Source organism: Populus trichocarpa, chromosome 10 (genome assembly GCF_000002775.5).
Source record: "Populus trichocarpa isolate Nisqually-1 chromosome 10, P.trichocarpa_v4.1, whole genome shotgun sequence".
In the NCBI taxonomy this organism is placed as follows: domain Eukaryota; kingdom Viridiplantae; phylum Streptophyta; class Magnoliopsida; order Malpighiales; family Salicaceae; genus Populus; species Populus trichocarpa.
In genome coordinates, this window is record NC_037294.2 from 17508567 (window position 1) to 17531469 (window position 22903).

At 34.2% G+C, this 22903-nt stretch overlaps 2 protein-coding genes across 2 annotated transcripts; one reads left to right on the forward strand and one right to left on the reverse strand.

Annotated features, from left to right (window-relative positions):
* Nucleotides 1-13837: 13837 nt before the first annotated feature.
* Nucleotides 13838-15535, forward strand: LOC7464563 (MYB-like transcription factor 4). Its single transcript, XM_024610334.2, has 3 exons — nucleotides 13838-14181; nucleotides 14293-14422; nucleotides 14618-15535. Exons 1-3 carry the CDS (start codon nucleotides 14052-14054, stop codon nucleotides 15369-15371), a joined length of 1014 nt encoding a protein of 337 aa, XP_024466102.2. The 5' UTR covers nucleotides 13838-14051; the 3' UTR covers nucleotides 15372-15535.
* Nucleotides 15536-18068: 2533 nt separating this feature from the next.
* On the reverse strand, nucleotides 18069-21642 carry LOC7464564 (NAC domain-containing protein 54). The gene is made up of 4 exons (XM_052456387.1): nucleotides 21197-21642; nucleotides 20779-21059; nucleotides 19503-19859; nucleotides 18069-18620 (listed from the first exon to the last, which is right to left on the reverse strand). Exons 1-4 carry the CDS (start codon nucleotides 21351-21353, stop codon nucleotides 18390-18392), a joined length of 1026 nt encoding a protein of 341 aa, XP_052312347.1. The 5' UTR covers nucleotides 21354-21642; the 3' UTR covers nucleotides 18069-18389.
* Between the last annotated feature and the right edge of the window lie 1261 nt (nucleotides 21643-22903).

Consider the following 22903-nt stretch of genomic DNA (forward strand, 5'->3'; position numbering starts at 1 on the left):
TACATCTCTATGCTAATATATCAAAATAATATTTTTTTTATTTTTTTTAATTATTTTTTATATCAACGTATCAAAATGATTTAAAAACACTAAAAAAAATTAATTTTTTAAAATAATATTTTTAAAACCCAAAAACATACACTATCTTAATAGTTTATATTTCAACACAATTTATTGAATTTGAGATAATTATTGCCCAACATCTCTTCCACGGCTTTACTCAATATTGCGGAAACATGATAACAAGCTGAAAGCCACCGTTGTTGCTGGTTTTTTGAACTTGTCAATATGACTTGAATTGCCGATGAAATTTCCTGCTGCACGCAAACGGGTTCTTCAGATTGTATACCATATTTTGCATAATTAAATTCACAAATTGTGGCAAGTGTGTGCCAAAACAAGTCGCCATCATAATAATCTTTCCTGTTTTTTTGAAGTATATTGGTCCCGTGGAATATGTAGATGTAGCATGTTAGTGGAATTAAAGATGCAAAGGATTGATTGACGAAAGACGACGGGTCATGAATATATGTCGACAAAGAAATCTTCTGGACCATTTACCTTGCATTAAGGACTCTTTATTTATCGGATATATAATTCTTTTGGCCAATAACATAAGATTAGTTTAAAAAAAAATTATCAATGTGTTGCGAGTAATTAGTTAAAAGTCTTATATTATGTTAGATTTGAATCTATAGAGATGAGCTTTAGTTTTTTGACCTTCACATACATTTTGTTTAAAAAGATGAAGCTTTGCATATATAAATTTTTTTAAAATAAATATCTAAAGAAATATCTATAAAATATTTAATATAAATATCTAACTTATAAGATATTTAATATAAATATTTTATATGTGTGTGTGTTGTGTAAAACATATATATGTGTACAAAATTTTATTTTATTTTTTAATGTATAATTAGAGCTTCCAAATCTTGCAAACGGATGTCTATGAGAAAAAATAAGAGGGAAAATACTTATAATGGATAATACTTACTATCATCACATGTCAATCTTCTTCTGTCCAAGGAAATCAAAAATTGTTTTTTTTTTATTAAAAAGGAAAGCAACTTTTAGAGAGTACTAGTTATTGATAATTATTATCGACCTGAGTCTGACACACATATTTTACACACAGATCAGCATACCATTAATGAAATTTTCTATTGCCTTGTACAGTTAGATGTATTATTATTATTATTATTAATTTAATCGCCCGCCCATGGTCTCTGTGACATTGACATGGATACACATCACAGAACAACCGATGGATTCTAAATAGATAGGTTTCCAGCTCATATCTAGTCCGAATTCAGATATTCACATGTAATTAATTTATTAGATCCAGCTTGTTTAAAAAATAAATTTAATATGATATATTTTTTAATAATAAGATTGAAATATATTTAATGAACTTGATTATCAAGGCTTAATCTATCAAATCTGCAATTTAGATTATAAAGTTTAAAATTTTATTTTTAAAAAACTATTTTTTACTTAGCTATACAATAATAAAAATAGATGCTCGTAAAATGAAGTACAAATCAAATACATGGTTATTTCTTTAAGATTCTTATAACCTTATAAAAATGAAATTGAAAAATTTATTAAACAAATTTAAAATTAAATAAATATTAAAAAGTAAAATGGAAAAAAAAATAAAAAAGAGGAAAATAAAAAAAAGCAAAAAAAAACACCTCTTTTACCGGATAAGTTGACACCCAACTATTTTAATATAGCAAGTAATATTAATAGTTTTCACATAGCATTGTTTAATAGTGAAAAATATTTTATAGTTAATTATCAATATTGATTTTATAAATCTATTTTAATATAAAAAAACATGTACAAATATAAAATAAATCATGATAAAAATATCTATATTTAATTTTATTTATATGAAATTTTCTCTTATATATATATATATAATTTGTATGTAAGGTAAGAAGGTTAATTGTTCCTACCCGTTATCTAGAATAATCCATGGCGTCACATATGAGTTGCTGATCTGGCACATAGTTATGATACCATGTGCTGTTCTCCGCCACTCTTCTATTTTAAGTTCTTCCAAAATCATTAGTAACAAATTAAATGTTGTAATTTTAAAGTATTTTATGATATATATATATATATACACACACACACGCACACGCACTCCACTTGAAAAAAATCAGAAATTTTACACAATTAAATCTCCAAATTTTAAGTTGATAGAGTATTAGAGAGAATTATATGCTGCATCAGTGTATATATATATATATATATACTTAATTAATTAAGAGTGTGTTTATTTTGTGATTTATGATTTTAAAAAAATATTTTTTACTTAAAAAAATATATATTTTTATTTTTGATATTATAATATCCAAGCTATTAAAAAAATACTAAAAATAATTAGATTAATAATTTTTTTTTAAAATAATTCCAGTAAACTGACTCTCAAACACATCATAAACACATCATGGACCTTCTGATTGACCAGTCCAAAAAGAAAAAAAAAATACGGGCCAATTAGACCCCTATAAAACCTCCTCCCTCTTCTAAGCCTAAAACCCATGAGATTAAGGTATTTGAGTGATTGTAACTAAAGTATGGCAGATTCTGTTGGAAACCAGTTGTTTTCGTTAGAATAAAGCTCCTGTCTTTTAGGAGCCAGTAAGTTAGTTTGTTAGTGCAAGTCAGTATAGTTTGTTAGTGCTGACTATGACTAAGTCATTGTTTTGTAATTTTTCTGTTGTTCTGTTACCACAATCTTCGGCTAAGAAGATGTGGTTTGTTTTTCCCTGATTCCAAGTTGTAATGGTTATTTAAGCCAAAGGAACACTACTGAATAAAGTGTATTTTCACAGTTAAATTGTGCAAGATCTTTGATATTATAACAATTGGTATCAGAGCCTCTTAACAAGGCCTGACTGTGAATACAAGAGTGAAAAGAAAGATTTGAGTGTTTCTTTAAAATGACAGAAGGAAGCAGCAACAGCTATGTGCCTAAGTTTGTGGGACACTATGATCATTGGGCTGAACTGATGGAAAATCTGCTTCGTTCCAAAGAGTATTGGAATGTTGTAGATCGTGGCATCATGGTGGATGTCACAGGAGAAGCAAGGTCTTTCTCCTCAGTCGTATCAGAAAGTCGTCCACTCACAGATGTTCAAAGGAAGGAGTATGAAGAAAACAAGCTAAAAGATTTAAAGGCAAAGAATCTTTTGTATCAAGCAATTGAACGAGACATGCTTGAAACCATTCTTGACAGAAGCTCTTCAAAGGCAATCTGGGACTCCATGAAACAAAAATTTCAAGGCTCAACAAGGGTTAAGAGAGCACAGTTACAATCATTACGCTGTGATTTTGAAATTCTTCGTATGAAGGAAGGAGAAACTGTAAATGCCTACTTTGCTAGAGTTTTATCCATAGCCAATAAAATGAAGGCTCATGGTGAAAATCTAAATGAAACAATGATCACAGAAAAGATTCTTCGATCAATGATCTCCAAATTCAACTATGTGGTCTGTTCAATTGAAGAATCTAACAACATGACTACAATGACTATAGATGAACTTCAGAGCAGTCTTCTGGTGCATGAGCAAAGGATGAAAAGTCAAGGAGAAGAAGAGCAAGTTCTTAAAGTTACTCATGAAGACAAAGCAGGCAGAGGAAGGGGACGAGGAGCTTGGAGAGGTGGACGTGGTAGAGGAAGACATAGTTTTAACAGAGCTACTGTGGAATGCTATAAATGTCACAAACTAGGACATTTTCAGAATGAGTGTCCTAGTTGGGAAAAGGGTGCACATTATGCCGAGATGGATGAAGAGGAAGAACTTCTACTAATGGCTTACGTTCAGGACAAGAAAACAAGCAAAGAAGAGGTCTGGTTTCTAGACTCAGGATGCTCTAATCACATGTCAGGAAATAAAGATTGGTTTATAGAAATGGATGAGCAGTTCAGACACTCAGTCAAGCTGGGCAATGGAGCAAAAATGATGGTGATGGGTAAAGGAAGTGTTAAACTTGTGACTGCAGGACTAACTCAAGTAGTAAGAGATGTATTTTTCATTCCTGAGCTTAAGAACAACCTATTAAGCATTGGACAGCTTCAAGAGAAGGGACTTGCTATTGTTATGAAGGATAAGGCTTGTAAAATATATCATCCTACGAGAGGCCTTATTATGCAAACTCTTATGGCAGCAAATAGGATGTTTATTTTACTAGCCACTATGATTACTCAACCTTCAAACTGTTTAATAGCAAGTATGGATGACTTATCAGACCTGTGGCATCGTCGCTATGGCCATGTGAACAACAAGAGTCTCAAAACCTTGGAGAGCAAACAACTTGTCAAAGGCCTTCCAAAATTCAAAGCAACAAACACAGCATGCACAGTGTGTCATCGTGGCAAACAACATCGAGCAGTCATTCCCAAGAAGAGTCAATGGAAAGCTTCAAGAAGACTTCAACTAGTGCATGCAGATTTGTGTGGTCCAATCACTCCAACTTCAAACAGTTTAAAAAGGTACTTATTGTGCTTTATAGATGATTTCAGCAGAAAAGCTTGGATTTATTTTTTAGCCGAGAAGAGTGAAACTTTTGCCATGTTTAAAGTATTTAAAAGCTTTGTGGAAAAAGAATCAGAATGTGATATATGCTGTTTGAGGACAGACAGGGGAGGAGAGTTTACTTCCAAAGAATTCAATGTGTTTTGTGTTAATCATGGCATCAAGAGGCAACTTACTACTGCCTACACTCCTCAACAGAATGGAGTGGCAGAACGTAAAAATCGAACTATATTAAACATGGTTCGATGCCTGCTTTCAGAGAAGGAAATGCCTAAACTGTTCTGGCCAGAAGCAGTTCGATGGGGACTGCATGTGTTAAATAGGAGTCTAACTGTGGCTGTCAAAGAAAAGACTCCTGAAGAGTGTTGGAGTGGAAACAAACCCAATGTTGAGTACTTTAGAATTTTCGGCTGTATTGCAAATGTGCATATTCCTGACAGAGGGAGGATAAAGTTAGATGAGAAGAGTCATAGATGTGTGTTTATAGGTGTTAGTGAAGAATCTAAAGCCTATCGGCTTTATGATCCTAAGACCAAAAAGGTGATTGTTAGTAGGGATGTAGTGTTTGATGAGAATGAGGGCTGGAATTGGAGGAAGAGTGATGATGGTGTGAGTGATATTTTTACTTGGGAAGATACAGATAATGATGGAGAAATTAGTGATTATGATGAGAAATCAGTAGAAGGAGATGATTTGGGTACAGAGGGAGTTGAAAATGATAATGAAATAGAAGGTGGAAATGATGATACTGTATTAAGGGAGAATGTTGAGGTACTGGAAGATGAAGATGGTGACACTTCAGGGGAAAATGGTCTTGCTGCACCAGAAAATGATACACCAGGGGAAAATAATTCTTCTATATCTCAAGGAAGAATTAAACGGACACCTAGATGGATGGATGATTATGTTCATGGAGCTGGTTTTCCTGACGACTCAATGTGCTTTATGGTACATGATGATCCAATATGCTTTGATGAAGCAGTAAAACAGAAGAAATGGAGGAAAGCCATGGATTTGGAAATGGAAGCTATAATAAAGAACAAGACATGGGAGCTAGTGATTCCACCAGAAGGGATAAAGAGAATTGGTGTAAAATGGATTTTTCGAACCAAGCTGAATGAAAAGGGAGAGGTAGATAAATGCAAAGCACGCCTGGTAGTAAAAGGATATGCTCAGAGACATGGGATCGACTACAGTGAAGTTTTTGCACCTGTGGCTCGTTGGGACACCATAAGGCTAATCTTAGCTTTAGCAGCACAGAAAGGATGGACTGTTTTCCAGCTAGACGTCAAGAGTGCATTTCTTCATGGGGAATTAGAGGAAGCTGTCTATGTGGAGCAGCCAGAAGGCTATGTTAGCAAAGGAGAAGAGCATAAAGTGTTGAAACTTAAAAAAGCTCTTTACGGCTTGAAACAGGCTCCAAGAGCCTGGTATAGTAGAATTGAAGGGTTCTTCATGAAGGAAGGCTTTGAGAAATGCAGTCATGAACACACACTGTTTCTTAAACATACAAATGGAGGTAAATGCTTAATTATTAGCCTTTATGTAGACGATTTAATTTATACAGGAAATGATGTGGAGCTATGTGAGAAATTCAAGGAATCAATGAAACTAGAATTTGATATGAGTGATTTGGGGAAAATGAAGTATTTCTTAGGAGTAGAGGTTCAACAGAGCTGTGAAGGAATACATTTATGTCAAATGAAGTATGCTGGGGAAATTTTAGAAAGATTTGGAATGGGAGGCTGCAATCCAGTAAAAAATCCTATCGTGCCAGGCACGAAATTAATAAAAGATGGTGGAGAAGACAGTGAGAATTCAACCTTGTTTAAGCAAATAATTGGCAGCTTAATGTATCTATCAGTTACCAGACCTGACATAGCGTTTGTTGTCTGCATGTTAAGCAAATTCATGACTGATCCTAAAACATCACATATGGCAGCAGCAAAAAGGGTTCTCAGGTATGTGAAGGGAACTACCAGCTTAGGAGTGTTTTATAGAAGAAGTGCAGAGAATTCTGAAGATGATCTCAAAGTCTACACTGACAGTGACTATGCCGGCGATGTAGAGGATAGAAGAAGCACGTCTGGTTATGTTTTTTTTCTAAGTGAAGGTGCAGTTGCATGGAGCTCAAGAAAGCAACCAGTGGTGACTCTCTCCACAACAGAAGCAGAGTATGTAGCTGCTGCTGCATGTGCATGTCATAGTATTTGGATGAAAAGAGTGCTCAACAGTCTTGGTTTCTCTTCCTGCAAGTGTGTTAAGATTTTTTGCGACAACAGTTCCACTATAAAGTTATCAAAAAATCCAATTCTCCATGGAAGAACAAAACACATAGACGTGAAATTTCATTTTTTACGTGATCTGGTAAAGGAAGGTGCTGTAGAATTAATTCATTGTGGGACTCGTGAGCAAGTGGCAGACATCTTGACAAAACCTTTGAAGTTGGAATCATTTACAAGGCTACGTGATCTGTTGGGAATGCAGAGCATCAAAACTATAAACTGACTTGTTAGCAAGTGCAGTTTAGGGGAGGATATGTTGGAAACCAGTTGTTTTCGTTAGAATAAAGCTCCTGTCTTTTAGGAGCCAGTAAGTTAGTTTGTTAGTGCAAGTCAGTATAGTTTGTTAGTGCTGACTATGACTAAGTCATTGTTTTGTAATTTTTCTGTTGTTCTGTTACCACAATCTTCGGCTAAGAAGATGTGGTTTGTTTTTCCCTGATTCCAAGTTGTAATGGTTATTTAAGCCAAAGGAACACTACTGAATAAAGTGTATTTTCACAGTTAAATTGTGCAAGATCTTTGATATTATAACAGATTCAACACCACTTCTTCTCTCTCGACCGGACCCTTCCAATGAGTCAAAACAACCTCCCTCCCTTGATGAAACCATTGAACGTTGTATTGGAGAGTTTGGGCTCGCCCAACTCCTCCAAGCCATCCTTGTGTCATTTGCATGGGTGTTTGATGCACAACAAACATTCATTAGTGTTTTCACTGATGCTGAGCCAAAATGGCACTGCACAAGTGATTCATGTACTTCAGTCTCCGACATTTGCCATCTTCCTCAAAATTCATGGGCTTGGGATAGCCCTAAGGACACATCAATCATATCAGAATGGGGACTTGAGTGTGCTAGTTCAATAATCAAAGGCCTACCCGCATCTTCATTTTTCATGGGGTGCCTCATTGGAGGACTGATGCTAGCCACGCTTGCTGATTCCTTGCTTGGTCGCAAGAATTTGCTGTTTCTATCATGCCTAATGATGTCTTTCTCTGGATTATTCACTGTCTTCTCCAACAACATATGGATCTACTCGGCCTTGAAATTCGTTAATGGTGTCGGCCGTGCAACAATTGGAACATGCGCCCTTGTGTTATCAACTGAGCTTGTAGGGAAACGTTGGCGAAGCCAGGTAGGAGTTATTGGTTTCTTTTGTTTCACGCTAGGGTTTTTAACATTACCCGCTTTTGCATATATGAATAGAGGTTCCTCTTGGAGAACTCTTTATCTATGGACTTCAGTACCAACAATTTTCTACTCCATATTAGTTCATTTCTTAGTTCGAGAGTCTCCAAGATGGCTTTTTGTTCGCGGACGTAAAGAAGAAGCCGTGACTATACTGAAGAGTATTGCTACGGCTGGGAGTAGTGGCATACTCATGAGCTTCTCAAATTTGGAATTCGGGAAAGAGTCATGGAATGTTGATACTTATTCAGCAATCAAGATTCTCTTAAAGAAAAAGTGGGCTTGCAGAAGACTGTTGACAGTCATGGCAGTGGTATTCGGTATTGGAATGGTGTATTACGGCATGCCATTAGGCCTCGGAAATTTGTCATTCAATCTCTACTTGAGTGTCACATTTAATGCCTTGTCAGAGCTACCTGCCTCATTAGTGACATTCTTCCTCGTAGACAAACTAAACCGAAAGGATTCGCTGCTTGTTTTCACCACTCTAAGTGGGGTTTGTAGCATCCTTTCAGTTGTGATGGGCGAGACATCTGCAAATCTACAAATGGGGCTGGAGCTGGTATCTTTTTTCTGCGCATGTACAGCATTCAACATTTCATTGATCCACACACTAGAGTTATTCCCTACATGTGTGAGGAATTCGGCAATATCAATGGCTAGACAATCTCTTGTATTCGGGGGTATGTTCAGTCCGGTGCTGGTGGCGGTTGGAAGTAAGAACAGGTTTCTGTCATACGGGATATTTGGGATGGTAATAGGGATTTGTGGGTTGTTTGTGATATTCTTGCCGGAGACAAGGGGCAGGACAATTTGTGACACCATGGATGAGGAAGAGTACAACAGTACAAACAATGATCTGCCTGTGTTGGGGTGACTCACATCTAGAACTAAAATTGATTTTCGTGTTGGCTGGCTGGTGTAGTAACTAGTAGTAGCTAGAATCATTTTGTTTTGAAAAGATAAATATAGTGGTATCTTGCATAATCAAATTAAGTTGTTGGCTTTGCAAGTGGCCACTGGTGAAATGATATTTTGTGCATTGCAGACGGACTTGTAATGAAGTTTGTCTTCCTCTGAGAAGATTCCGCGTGTGTAACTTCATTTTGTTCGTCGACAAGCAAATTAATAGACGGCGTGGAATGATTTTTTTTCATGTATATATGGAATAATGTATGGAGACATGAACAAAACTTTTGGCTGCTAGTAATTATAGAAATTTTGTCTTTTTCAAAAAAGAGTAAATTAAGTTAATTAATTAATACACTAATATTGCCGGCTTGCTTGTTTTTTGGAACAAAAAATTGCTTATAGATGTTTTAAAGCTTATCTTCTCGACGGGCAGCCGCCACATGGCCATAAAAACGACACCGCGACTTTGTCTCTCTTATCTGTTTGCTTAGTCATCCACTCGACCAGTAACAAAAACTAGAAAATATCTTACGTTTGGAGTGAAGTGCAGGGTCCTCATTCGAGCCCTGTTTGTTTCTGTGTTTCAAAAACGTTTTTGATAAAATTTGAAAATTTTTTATTTTTTTATTAACTTGAAATTAATATGTTTTTAGTGTTTTCAAATCATTTTGATGTGCTGATGTCAAAAATAATTTTTAAAAAATAAAAAAAAATCATTGGCATGCATTTTGGCACGAAAAGCTATTTGAAAAGCAACCGCAACCGCAACCACACTGCCAAACAAACCCTCAATAGCGATATTTATGTTTTTATGTATTTAAAAATAATCAAAAAAAATTTAAAAAAATATTATTTTGATATATTTTTTATACTTCAATTACTTATAAATGATTTTTGGTGCTTGTTAACGTAATCTAACTATATTTTTTAAAAATTAATTTTTTATTTTAAATTAATTTTTTAATGTTATTTTTTAATTTTAATTTGTTGATATTAAAAATAAATTTTAAACAAAATAGGTGTTAAATAAGTGGAGAATGAGGTGGTTGATGTAGGTTCACTTGGAGTGAACAGTGCCCAATTGAATTATATTCACTTGGTTGCAGACGTGAGAGTTGCTTCTCACGAAACGGTATTTCTTCAAAAATATATATGGATTCCACATGAAAAGCTAGTTAAATTTTTATATTATCAAATTTGATATTTACACGGTGAGTTTTAAAAGCAAAAGTTACCGTGTAAACAAATACCCACACCTGGCTCTATTGAACCGTTATTTAATCTTCAATGGGCTTGCTCCTAACTCCGAAACTAATTTGTCATGGAATTGGGGGCAGGGGTACGTGGGCTTCCGTATTCACATTTAAACCAACGCGGATTAAAGGGGTTTTTTTTTGTTTTAAAAGAATAATAATAATTGTTTTTTAAAATATTTTTTATTTATAAATAAATTAAAATAATATTTTTTATTTTTAAAATAATTTGCTTTTGAAGAAAAACTCCTAGCTAGATAAAAAAAAAAAAAGAGAGCCAAAAGCCGTAGCTTTTCCAAAGGGTCTGATCAACCTGCTTGCAACGACAAATACAAATAATTTCAGTAACTCTTCGATTTTATTTCTATGATTGTTATGGTTGAAGCCCCGAGTCTTCCATGTCCAAGAGATAGCCAGGTTTTATAATTAATAAGATAGTAAGTAGTGATGGGATATTTTTTTTATAATTAAAATCGAATTACGTTTTTGTAATAGTTGTTTTATGTTGGAGTTTTGATAAAAATAGATTTAAAAAAATTATTTTTAATTGTGATTGATTTGATTTAAATAGATTTTTTGTTTAAAATGTATTTGAAAACATTGTTATGTGAATAACATATTAAAATTTTTTGGTTAAAACTATGATCTAAATAACTTAAATTATTAAAAAAAATAATTTACACAATAATCATATATAATACATTGGAATAATAATAAAAATAAAAAAAGACATTGAAGAATAAAAAATAGTTTTCTTGCAGCAGTGGCGCTTGTCATCATAAATAGAGATTTCTCTAAAAAGACTATATATTGAGAAAAATATTACTTATTTTACCAGAATCTTGGCTCAGTAATGTGTTCTTACAATAAAATTTCAAGAAAAACTAAGATAGTAGCTGATGATTTCTTTTTCAAAAAACAGTGAATGAACAAGCAGAAAATTGGTCCTACCTCTGCAAATCTCTCTCCCACTCCTTCATTTACCATTGAATGCTGATCTTACATGCACTGTACATCATTTTCGATATAAAACCTCTCAACTCTTTTCAAACGTTTAATTCTAAAAATTAAGAACTACGTACAATGATATTTGTGTTTGTGTGTGATTGTTACGTGCCAAGCTGGCTCCATGCATGAATGCACGATATTTGATTTAGTCTTGATGATCGAAATCTTACACAAGTCGTAAAAGCAAATCAGTCAAGTCATTGAAGACTAACGTGCTTAGTTTTCTTTGAAGTATAGAGGAGGTTGATCTTTGAAGTGGAATCTGCTTTGCCCACAGCAACACTTCATTTGCAAAGCTTTATCGATCACAAGGATTGAAAAGCTGTTATTTTTGCCTATAAACTACTACACAGCCTATTCGTCAGCACTCGATCGACAATATATTCCTGAATTTAATACTATTTTTCTGTCTGATTAAACAGTAGATAAGTTGCTTTCAAGGTTCTAGACCTCAGTTCATGCACATCGTTGTTAAGTTTATTTCATCAATCAACTGCGAAAGCAAAGGATTATATATATTAAAATTAAAGAGTAATGATCATGGCCAAGAAAACCATAAAACAGCATTCTTGCTGGTGTTATTTGCTTGGAAAAATTACTAATCATTGTTACAAGAAAAGCATTAATTTTTAGAAAATTAGTAAGGCCATGTCACGAATAATCAATGCTTACTAATTAAAGTTTCCAGGACAGCATATTTCTTCAGTCAATAAATTACTTGAAACAATCAAGCCACCTCTAATTAGTGACGTTATTAGTAATTTCTATCAAGATAATTAATAATGTAAAAGATCGATAAACTTACAAACCAACTAGGCTAATCCCTTAGAAATTCAATTGTATAGGGATTGATCATAACACGCTATAATAATATTTTTTTATGAATTAATGCACTATAATTATTTTATGATTTTTTTAAGGTTAAAAAGTGTTTATAATTTGGAAAATAGCTGGGTGACACAGCAAAGAGAGCATTTTTAGGGCCCGGAGGAAGTGAAGAGCAGGGACGGAGCCAGGTTATTAGGTTAGGAGGGGGGGGGGGGATTATAAAAAAAAAATATAGGGGGCTAAAATTTAAAATTTATTTTCAAGTGGTAATCTAAACAATACAAAAAATACAACAACAATAAATAAATTATTAAAGAAAAACACAAAAAAACAAAAAAAAATACGCCTAAGACTATTTGAATGATCAAATAACCAAGTACTGATCTAATAAAAGACAAACCTAAAAAAACAAAGAAAAACTCAGAAGAAGAAGAAGAAAAAAAACACACAAGCTTTAATTAAAAAAAAAAGCAAGTTTAGGTGAACCTCTTAAACCTAGTCTAAATTATATAATTTGCAATTCGTTAAATCCTAAATCTAATTTCAATCAAGAAACTTAACTCTCAATCAATTTAATTTTAAATGATGAAATCATTAAAAAATATTAATAAAAAAACTTGCAAAAGCACAAAGAAGTGAGAAATAGAATGAGAATAAAATTTGAGAGAAAAACCTAAATATGATGAAATTTGAAAAAAAAAAACAATTCAAATAAAATAAATAGAAATTAAAATAATAAAAAATAAAATTTAAAAGATTAAAAAATCACAGGGAGGTAAAATTAAAAAAACATATGTAATATGATAGATTATTTATAGATTAAAAAATAATAGAAGTGAAGTCGAAAAAAATATAGAGGGTTGACCCAATAGAATTAAATAGCAAAAAATAAAAAATAAAATAATTTATTTTTTTATTTATAAAAACCTTTTTTCATTTTTTATATATATATATATAAAAGTCCATCTCACAGTAATTTTAGACAAAAATATTTCTTTACTTTTAAAAAATAACGTAATCATTGTAGCTACACAATGCCAATAACAACGCTTAGTCTTATTGTAAGAACCTACTCAACCAATATAGATTGGGCAGAGATAATGTTGGCCCAGGAAAAGCAAATCATAAGAAAAGGTCGCTTCTTCTTGAAAACACATGTTTTCTTCATTTTTGGGCTCAATGAACTGTAACGAAATGATGGAAGAGCAATTGACACCAACGCACTCAATTAGACCTAGTGCTCATGAGTGCACCTCAAGTTTAAATTCCACCACATTTCCGATTTGTCTGCTTTTAGGGTTTTTGTTGAATTCTTCTTCGTATATTTAGATGCAAGACATGATGATGAATAAAATTAGGCAACGACAATCCACGTCATTAGAAACGTAAACTGAACACTCAAGGACGCCTTCTGCTGCTTTGCCTCCTGACTATTCTAATTAATTAGAGGAATAGGCCCGCTGGTTAGTGCAGGGATCTTCGCGCAATTCAATTCAATATTATATATTAAGAAAATACCAGAACTATATATGGGTAAATCGAAAAATAAATTTAAATTTATAATAGAAAACAATTTTAATATAAAAAAATCAACTAACCAATTATTGAGTCACCATAATTAACTCATCTGACCCAACAAAGTCTTAATACTAGGAAATGGACCGCTTGATCAATCTCCCAGAAAGTTAACACAACAAAATGCATTACTGCCCTCCATACACAATGTTTTGCCACCTGGCCTGTATTGCTCGGAAATTCATGCACTTGCCAGTCACTGTATTTTCTTCCCCTCCACCTTAATTCCTCTGGGTCGGGTAGATGTGAGGACATGTCGTGCCCGACTCAAAAAACCCAGTGTGCTGGCACATACTAGTAGTAGGCGAACATATCGGATATAAATTGAGATCTTTCAGGTGAGAGGAGTGATGGGATTAATTCCTCAACATTTTATGTTGAGCTAGCTAGCTAATTGAAGGATGCAGGAGTAGCTAGTTGAATCAGCTGAGGAAGGGAGTGGAGAATAGAGATGGGCCATAGGTGCTGCAGCAAACAGAGAGTTCAAAGAGGGCTGTGGTCTCCTGAAGAAGATGAGAAGCTTGTCAAATATATCGCCACTCATGGTCATGGAAGCTGGAGCTCTGTCCCTAAATTTGCAGGTATAAATGCGTGTGTGTGTGTGTTAATACCCCTTTTTTTTTGCATGCATTAGAACTCAAAATCAAGCTATCTGATCCATTTTTGACGCATACTTTGCTTTGTACTTGCAGGTTTAAAAAGGTGTGGCAAGAGTTGCCGGTTGAGATGGCTGAACTACTTAAGACCAGAACTCAAGAGGGGTTGCTTTTCTGCGCTAGAAGAGCAGGTCATCATAGATGCTCATAGAATTTTGGGCAACAGGTAAGGATTAATATTTGAGTCTAAATAAGGAAGTGTATAAAAAGGTAGAAATTAAAATAAATAAATAATAATAAAACACTGTTTCTAACAATGGGGACGGTAGATCACTAGATGACATGAATAGAGTAGAAGAATTACTTAGCCTATATATTCTTTCACTGCATTTTGATTACAAGAACTTTATACTTGTAACAGATGGTCTCAGATATCAAAACATCTCCCAGGAAGGACAGATAATGAGGTGAAGAATTTCTGGAACTCACGCATAAAGAAAAAGCTCATGGCACAAGGCTTGGACCCAAAAACTCACAACTTGATTCCTTCTCATCAGAGGGCAGCTAATAAGGTTGCATGCAATATATCACCATCTAACCAACAACCCCTTTCAATTATCTCCCAGGATTCAAAGATGAAAGATGTTTCCATGGAGATAAACCCTCCTATTCTAACACTAGCTTCCCCTTATCGTTCTCATGGCAGCACTCGACTTTCGTTGCTTCAAACAACAACCGGCTTACCCTTGCCCACCTCTTGCTATGATAACCCTAGTGTCATTTGGAATGTAAATACTCAAAATTCTTATGATTCTTCCCTTTTTCCTTGCGTGTCATCCATTGAGAACTCACGCGTTTCCCCTTCATCTTCGACTTCGGTGAACCCAACTGGGTTTGGTCTCCTAGATGAAGATTGCTTTTGGAGTTGTAGTAACATTGTTGAGCCCTTTGAAGCCACAAAATTATTCGAAGGCATGCGATCACAGGATCAAGAAAACCAGCTGAACAAGATTTGTGACACACAAATCGTTGATAAGAATAAAGGAGTTCATGATAATATGGATGCTTCATTTGACACCTCTAGCTATGATCTTGAGTTGGTCGACTCCACATTATTTCCTGGTTCAATATGTCGTGATCTTGGCTCCATGGATGATCTTTCATGGAACTTTTAGGCCACCATATGCGTGTATGTAACTAGCGCTACAGTAATAGATAGTAGGTTTTGCTCAGGTTGTGCATCCCATATATTTGATAAGGAAAAAACGCTTCCATTTCTTGCTAACAATTCGGGTGTGAAATTATTTGTGATACCAATCAATTCCATTATTCATCTAAATTGGGAAGGTGCTCTTGCATGTTGAGTGATCATAGATAGCCATCGCCTGAATTAATTTTCCCCAAACGCATGTTCTCCACCATCCCGTGAGTTTTGATGCTATGAGAAAATTTTGATTAAGCCTAATCCTGTAGTTTGCCTCTTAATTTATTTGTGTTCATCCATCAATTTTGTTTTTATATTTTCAATTTATCCTTATATATATATATTTCTAGTTTGAATTAACTGAGACAATTACTAAAATTTATATGAATCAAACGTTAGTTTTAGATAACATGAGATTAAGTAGGTCGGTCGAAAAAAAAAACAATAAAAAAAAAACATTTAGGTTAGAAAAGGTAAATAAGTTTTTTTTGTTATTGCCGTTGATATACTAAGTTAGAGAAGGCGTCTGTATTTATAACGAATTAGATAAAAACGTTGAGCATAATCACACCGTAATTATTTTTAAATGAAAAACTTTGTCATCATTGTAAATATAAGGGTAAATTTTTGAATTTGCCTCCTAAGGTTTATTTATTATCTTGATTTATTTCAATTAGACCTCATATCTTTCATTTTTATTCCAGTCAACCTTGTATCTTTCAATTTTGTTCAATCTTTTTCTTTTTTGTTGAGCGTAAATTTTAATTTCATCCCTAAATTTATAAAATATAATCATTAAATGAGTAGAGAGAAAATAAACGAATTGGAGTCAGAAAAAAGTAAGGGATTTCATTTCTTTTTTAGAATTCTTAGTCAAGATTTTAATAGAGAACTGGATAAAAAAGTATAAATATATTTGAGAGTGTATAAGAGACAGTGATAGTGATGGTTGATACTTTATATTAAAAAGTATTTTATATCATATTAATTATAAGTTAAATTTAATCTTGTATTGGGACGGTGTTAATGAAAAATATACCTTTTTATCATATTTTTTAATTAAAAAAATGTCTTTCTTTAATTATTTTTTAAAACTCCAATTTTTTCATTCTTATATTTTGAATTATATTATGATATTCCATAAATCTTAATGATAAATTTGAAATTTACAAAGAGTGGAATAAAAATAAAAGATGCAGAGTTTAATTCAAACAAATCAAAAGTTAAATTTTTTTTGAATAATCATCAATTAGGAATATATTAAAAAGGCCATAGAGTTAATAGCAAAAATAAAATACAGGAACATGATTAAAAAAAAGTTAAAACTGTAGTTGAGAAAATGCATAAACCTTGAGAAGTTGAATTTCAATTTACCCTAAATTAAATTTCAAGAAAAGGGATATCATGAGCAATATTATTCTTATATTTATTTTGTGGGCGTAAGATAATGCTTTTCTTCGTTGCTAGTAAAAGCGTTATGTATGTGGGTATTGGCTCACTAAAACAAAGAATTAATCTAATTAGGTGCATATTTAGCCCCCTTCCCTTCTTTTTTTTACATTAACACCCTTAGATATAAATAATTTGAAGTCCATTAGCTAGACGGCTAATTAATTGGGCCTTCAACTCGCTCCCCTGGCCACTGCCTGATGGGTCAATTCTAATTACCTAGCCCGTGATGATTGTGGTACCAAAGTTACAAACTGGGCCAGTATCGAAAAGCCCATGTATTCGTTTACTTGACCCAGCCCATACAACTCTCTTTCTTTTCTGGTTCCCATTGGCTTGAAGGCGGAAGCAGCCCGCATGGCCATGGCCCATGGGACTCTACCTGCAGCCTCCGTCCCCATCCACACAAATCTTGCTCCACTGACCTGGGCGATGACCATTCATTCGGTTCTTCCTTTATTAATGTTAATTTTCTTGAAATACCGCTTGGATTTTCGGAATTACATTTCTAAGAGGGAAAAAAAAAAAAAAACTGTGACAGCACTCGAATAATTTGTTCTGAAATTCTCTATCATGATTTTTTCACCGGACAATTTTATCAAATATTTCGAAAATACAAAACCTGAAATGCCCTTGATTTTATGGTTTATTTACTGTTCCTTCAGCGCGCCTATCTGGTAGCACTGGGGACCTCAATATTTTGCAAACAATCTTACTTTTCTTGCTACTGTCATGTGGTGTTTCTATGCATTAAAACTATAATCCTTCTTCTCAAACCGCTTAAAAATATATTAAAAAAGTATGGAAATTAACTTCCTGAACTTGTAGCCGAAGCCACTCCCATTCTAGTGGATGTACATTCATCCGTAGGTTTCAAAGAAAATGCATGATAATGATACGAGTCTCCAACCTCCTACGTCCAATATTTTTCCCCTTTCGACATTTAATTACCCGAAGCTTTTTTCTTTTCTTTGTTGCCGATACATATCCAAGCAGTTAAGTTTTCCACTCGGCATTGGGACTATTATTTTTTATTTTGGCTGAATAAGCAACTCATCGATCATCAGTTCTCACCAGTATAAAATTATGGAGTCCCCTAAGTTACTGTGTGAGCATTATGGGCTCACACCATGATATCACGGCTTCTTTATAACAGGGAAATCTTTTGTGCTTTTACTTTGGCAGAAACAGTACTTGATTATAATTCCACAGTGAAACAGAGACACGAATTTCCTTTTCCAATCTCTTTTCAAAGCTGGCCGAGAAGTTTCAACAATTGTATGAAAAAAAACGAAAGATAAAAACAGAAAAGGAAACGATGGCATGCCTTGACCCATCCTTGTCTAATGAAGTACGTGTATAACCTGATCATGTGGTTGGCAAAATAATCCCCATTTTTTTCTTCTTTTTTATGCAGCCCATCACAATATATCCTACCTTTGTGCAGTCAAATGAATTTTAGTAGTGATACAACAATATCTGTAAGGAACATTAACAAAAAAAATATTTGTTACCTTGTGGTCATTCTAATTAGTGGCTCTTAGTCTTGCATGGGGAGTACAGTATTGGAGTTGTCTTGAGAGGAACATAAAGAGAAGATCTCTTCTAGTGTTCCGTTCATGCAATCCTTGTACATCATGTAGTCGTCGATTATTTCAGGCTTCGATGGCTTCATACTCTCGGTGATACTAATCTGTGGGAAATCCTCAAGTTCTAAAGGTGGGAACGGAAACTGGTAATGCAAGCTTGAGCAGTTTGGCATCTGCATATCCTGCATCCACAGCATGTCGTGTGATTAATAATTGGTCTCGTACCCAAAAAACGAGAGAGAGAGAGAGAGAGAGAGTTCAGAGGAGAGTTGGAAAAAGCAACTCCTTTTGAAAATTAATTAAAACAGTAAACCTAGCAACATGTTTTGAATTGGAAATTATTTCAAAATGTGATTCAAATGGGGGAACATATGCATTGGAAATGGTGATGTTTGTGGTGTCACATATAGTAGACCCAGAGAGAAAAATCAGGAAGAAAGATGTTTGAACTTTGAATTATGTTCGAGTCAGTCAAAAGAAGTTATTGGAGATGGTGAAAAAAAAGCTAATTTGAGTCAGTGCTTGAGAGATTTTTAGAAGGAAGCTTTAAGAAAAGACAGGGAGTTTCATTGCTTCCAACTTTTGTTGCTTTAACTTAAGATCAAAAGAAAGAAAAAACTCAAAGGGCTTGTGTTGTGGGCCATTTCCAACACATACTGGCCCGAGGATTGTACTTTCATTCTCTGCGTGAAACACAACCACGTGGTATTTTCCATGGTGTGAACATGAAGCTTTCGCATCAAGGCAGAATATTGCTGGAAATGTGGTATTGGCAAAAGAGATGATCATATCATGATCAGAAAAGGATGACTTGGAGAAGATGATTATTGCATGTGAATCTTGGTATGGCCCATACCATCAATAACCTAATGTTTTTTTATTATCCTTCCATGTCACACACACTTAATATTAGACATATATATATATATATATATATATATATATATATATATATGCAGTTAACTAAATAATTACTAATTCTTGGACCGACATTAACTAGTTATCAGCAGATCAAACCATAAAAAAATTAAATTAATGTGTAAAAGGAACCTTGTTTATTGTACCTGAATTAGATTTGACGAGAAATCCACGCCCATTGAATAAAGGCTAGCCGAACTGTTGGCTTCATCTGAGGGAAACGGAGCTTGTAAATCATCGGCTATTGCAGTTTCAATTGGAGTCCCTTGAGTGACATCCGAGGAAGATGTTTCAGATGGAAATTTACAATAATCATTGTTGAAGAAGTTTTCATCTTCAGCTTCTCTCCCTTTAGAACTTTCAATACCGCTTGTGTCATCCCCTAATAATTGTTCTTCTGAGACCCACGCTGCATCCTTCTCTTCATTCCCGTTATTTTTTTCTTCTTTCTTTTTCGGAATATGTATTGTTTTCTTGAAAACACGGCATAATGCGTAGGAATCCTGTGGTGCAAAAATAAACATAAATTTGTTAAAGAGAGGTGTACAAAGATCTGTAAAAGCAAGATCACAAAGAGCAGAAAAGGAAACAAGAAACCAAACAAAGATAGTTGTAAGTACACCTAAAGTCATGAAACAAAGACTCTTTCATCATCATATATGTTGATGATAAGGTATTCTTTATTAAAGAGAGAACATTTAGCAGGAAAAGGAAGATCTAAAATGATATGTTGGTGTATGAAAACAAGAGCAATGACTAAATGTGACAGGATCTGCTCTATATATGTGTTTGCGTATCTGTCATGTAAAGAAGCATAATCCATGATGGTTTTTCCTCGCTTGACTACATAAAGTCCTGGCTTAATTTGAACCGTGCTACTGCTCCCTGTATATAATATGCTCTTGAAAATGAATTCAAAATTGTTTCTAAATTTTTTAATAATTTGAACTGGAAGAAGCTACATGGAGCACTGAAATTAATATTAATATTAATTAATTTTACCCGCATCTGAAAGATGAACATAACATACCCCTAAAAAAATACTCTCAATTTACATCGATCTGTCATTGTTACTAAGGTTTCCTATGAGACCAAAAACTCTCTTGCAGCCTCGTGTAATTCCTATTGAAAGTTCATCACTATATATCTTCTACACAAAACCGACAATCAAACTCATTTAGTTGTCTTTTTGTAAACCCTAATAGCCTGTTACTACTGGTCTACATATATATGAATGCCACCAAAACCACCAGATGGGGCAGATCCAACTTCATCATGATGCATGGCTCGATGTTCATAATTAATTAATTCACCTACATGATATTTCTGAACATTAATTATGCAATGGGTTAAATCTGTGTCCCTACTTGATCAAATGAAAATTGTGCCGCAAGCAGCCAGTAGTGAAAGTGCAATATATACCTTTAAACTTGATGGTGCAGCGCCACACAATGAGTCGATCAAGCGATACTCATGCATTACCCAGTTGGTTCTAATGCCATGGGGAGCTCTACCTCTATAGTACACCAATGTCTTCTTCATGCCAACCGGCCGCTTTTGAGAGTTCACTGGTCTATCTTTCCCTGTGGCTTTCCAGTAACCAGCTTTTGTTGCCCTGTTGGTTCTTGAACCATTAGGGTACTTCTTATCCCTAGGGCTTAAGAAATACCACTCCAAATCTTTGCTTGGTAAAAACGACTTATCTGTTGATCGAATTATCACAAAAAAGGTTGTCAGAAAGAACACTAAGAGCATACATAAGAACATATGTAGGTGATACTAAATATTATTGACGTAAGCATGGAAATTAATTAATTACATATGTAAAATTAACACGTACCTGGTAAGTCCCATGGCTCACATTTATAGAGATCAACCTCTGGGATAATTTCAAGCTCAATTGTGCGGCCGTTGATTTTTCTATCAAGATAGTAAACAACAAGCTCTTCATCGGTTGGATGGAACCTAAATCCAGGAGGGAGGCTCACGGGCGCCATTGCTGTGATGACAATGATCGAAGAGAGGAGGGGTGCGGGGAGGAGGGAATAGTGGCCCAATTGATCGAGAACGTCTAGATCGAGGATAGCATGTTAGTACTAAACTGGCTTGTACGACATCGAACTATATAGGCCACTGTTTTGTTATGACAGAGATGGTAACGTTAATTAGCCCTTCGACTTTTTATGTATTACGTTGCTGCCATTCACTCAAGAGACCAGACCTGACATCTTTAATTAATTCCCCTGTCCCTTCCTTAATACACTAGATTTTTTTGTCCCTTCCTAGATACACCTATCAGAAAAATGTTTTTAGTTAATTTAGGAGAGGAATATTATGATGTAAACGAAGGGGTATTTATGTTGATAAAATGAATTCGGGATATTATACAGCAACAAGTCCTTCGGCTTTTGGAGATTCTGTGAGTGAGGCTCTGTGTGAAAACATCAGGGAGGATAAGCAGCTTCTCTGCTTTTGTCTGCTCACAAACTAACAAGAATCAGAGGACCCCTCGAGAGGATGCGTGGGCCAACTAAACCGCCCATAGCCTACAACACGCAATACTAGGCCTCCCTCCCCCTTCTTATTTTAATAAACAGTACTGTGTGTAATAATCACATTATTGTATAATATATAGTTCTTTATTGGAGGGAGTTTTTATTGTTTATTATGTGTAGAATAATAGTATAATGATGTTAGTTATCGTTGTTAATGTGTGTTTATAATTCATATATTAGTTGTGCAATCTCGCCCTTGTACACTTGTCGTGCTGTCGTGCAAAGGCGACCTGGCTAGATAAAAAGAGAGGCCTAGCAATCAGTCTGTAGCTCAAGAGAATCTGATCGGGAATAGGATGATCATGTGCCATTTACCAAAAAGCAACGTGATGAACAACTCATGTTCTCTGCTGCCTTGGCCACATACAGTGTAGTTCTTGTAAGTTTCTTGAAATATTCATTTCTTTATTCATTCTTATTGAATCAATGATTTGTTTAATATATAGTAATCTTAAATCTCTTGAGTGGCGCAGCTGGAAACTTAGAGAGATTCAGCCGTGAAAGCTCTCTCTCTCAAAAAAGAAAAAAGAAAAAAAGGGAACCATCAATGAAGATATTTCATAACTGATGATGATGGGATTCCACCTTATATCCAAAATCAACATCTGCATTTGTAGTATAGTATGCTTGGTACGTAGCGTACGAATTATGTAATTTAATGTTTAATGGCATCTTTCAATATCCTTGAATTATTGCACATTTTTGTACTATCAATTTAATCAATATTTTTTTGATATTTTAAACTAAATTTTTTATACATGCCAATGAGAATTTAATTCACTTTCATAAATAATTCAAAGCTTGTTAAAGTCAGGAAGTATTTTTTAAAAAAAACTATCATATAAGACCAAAATGTAAACTTTCATGGAGATTGAGGTGTCATCGATCGCATAATTCTCAAGCAATATTATACTTTTATATTTCATTTTAAAATATTTAAAACTGTAATGAAATGAATGGTTATGATCTTTAATAATTTATCATTAAAAAAA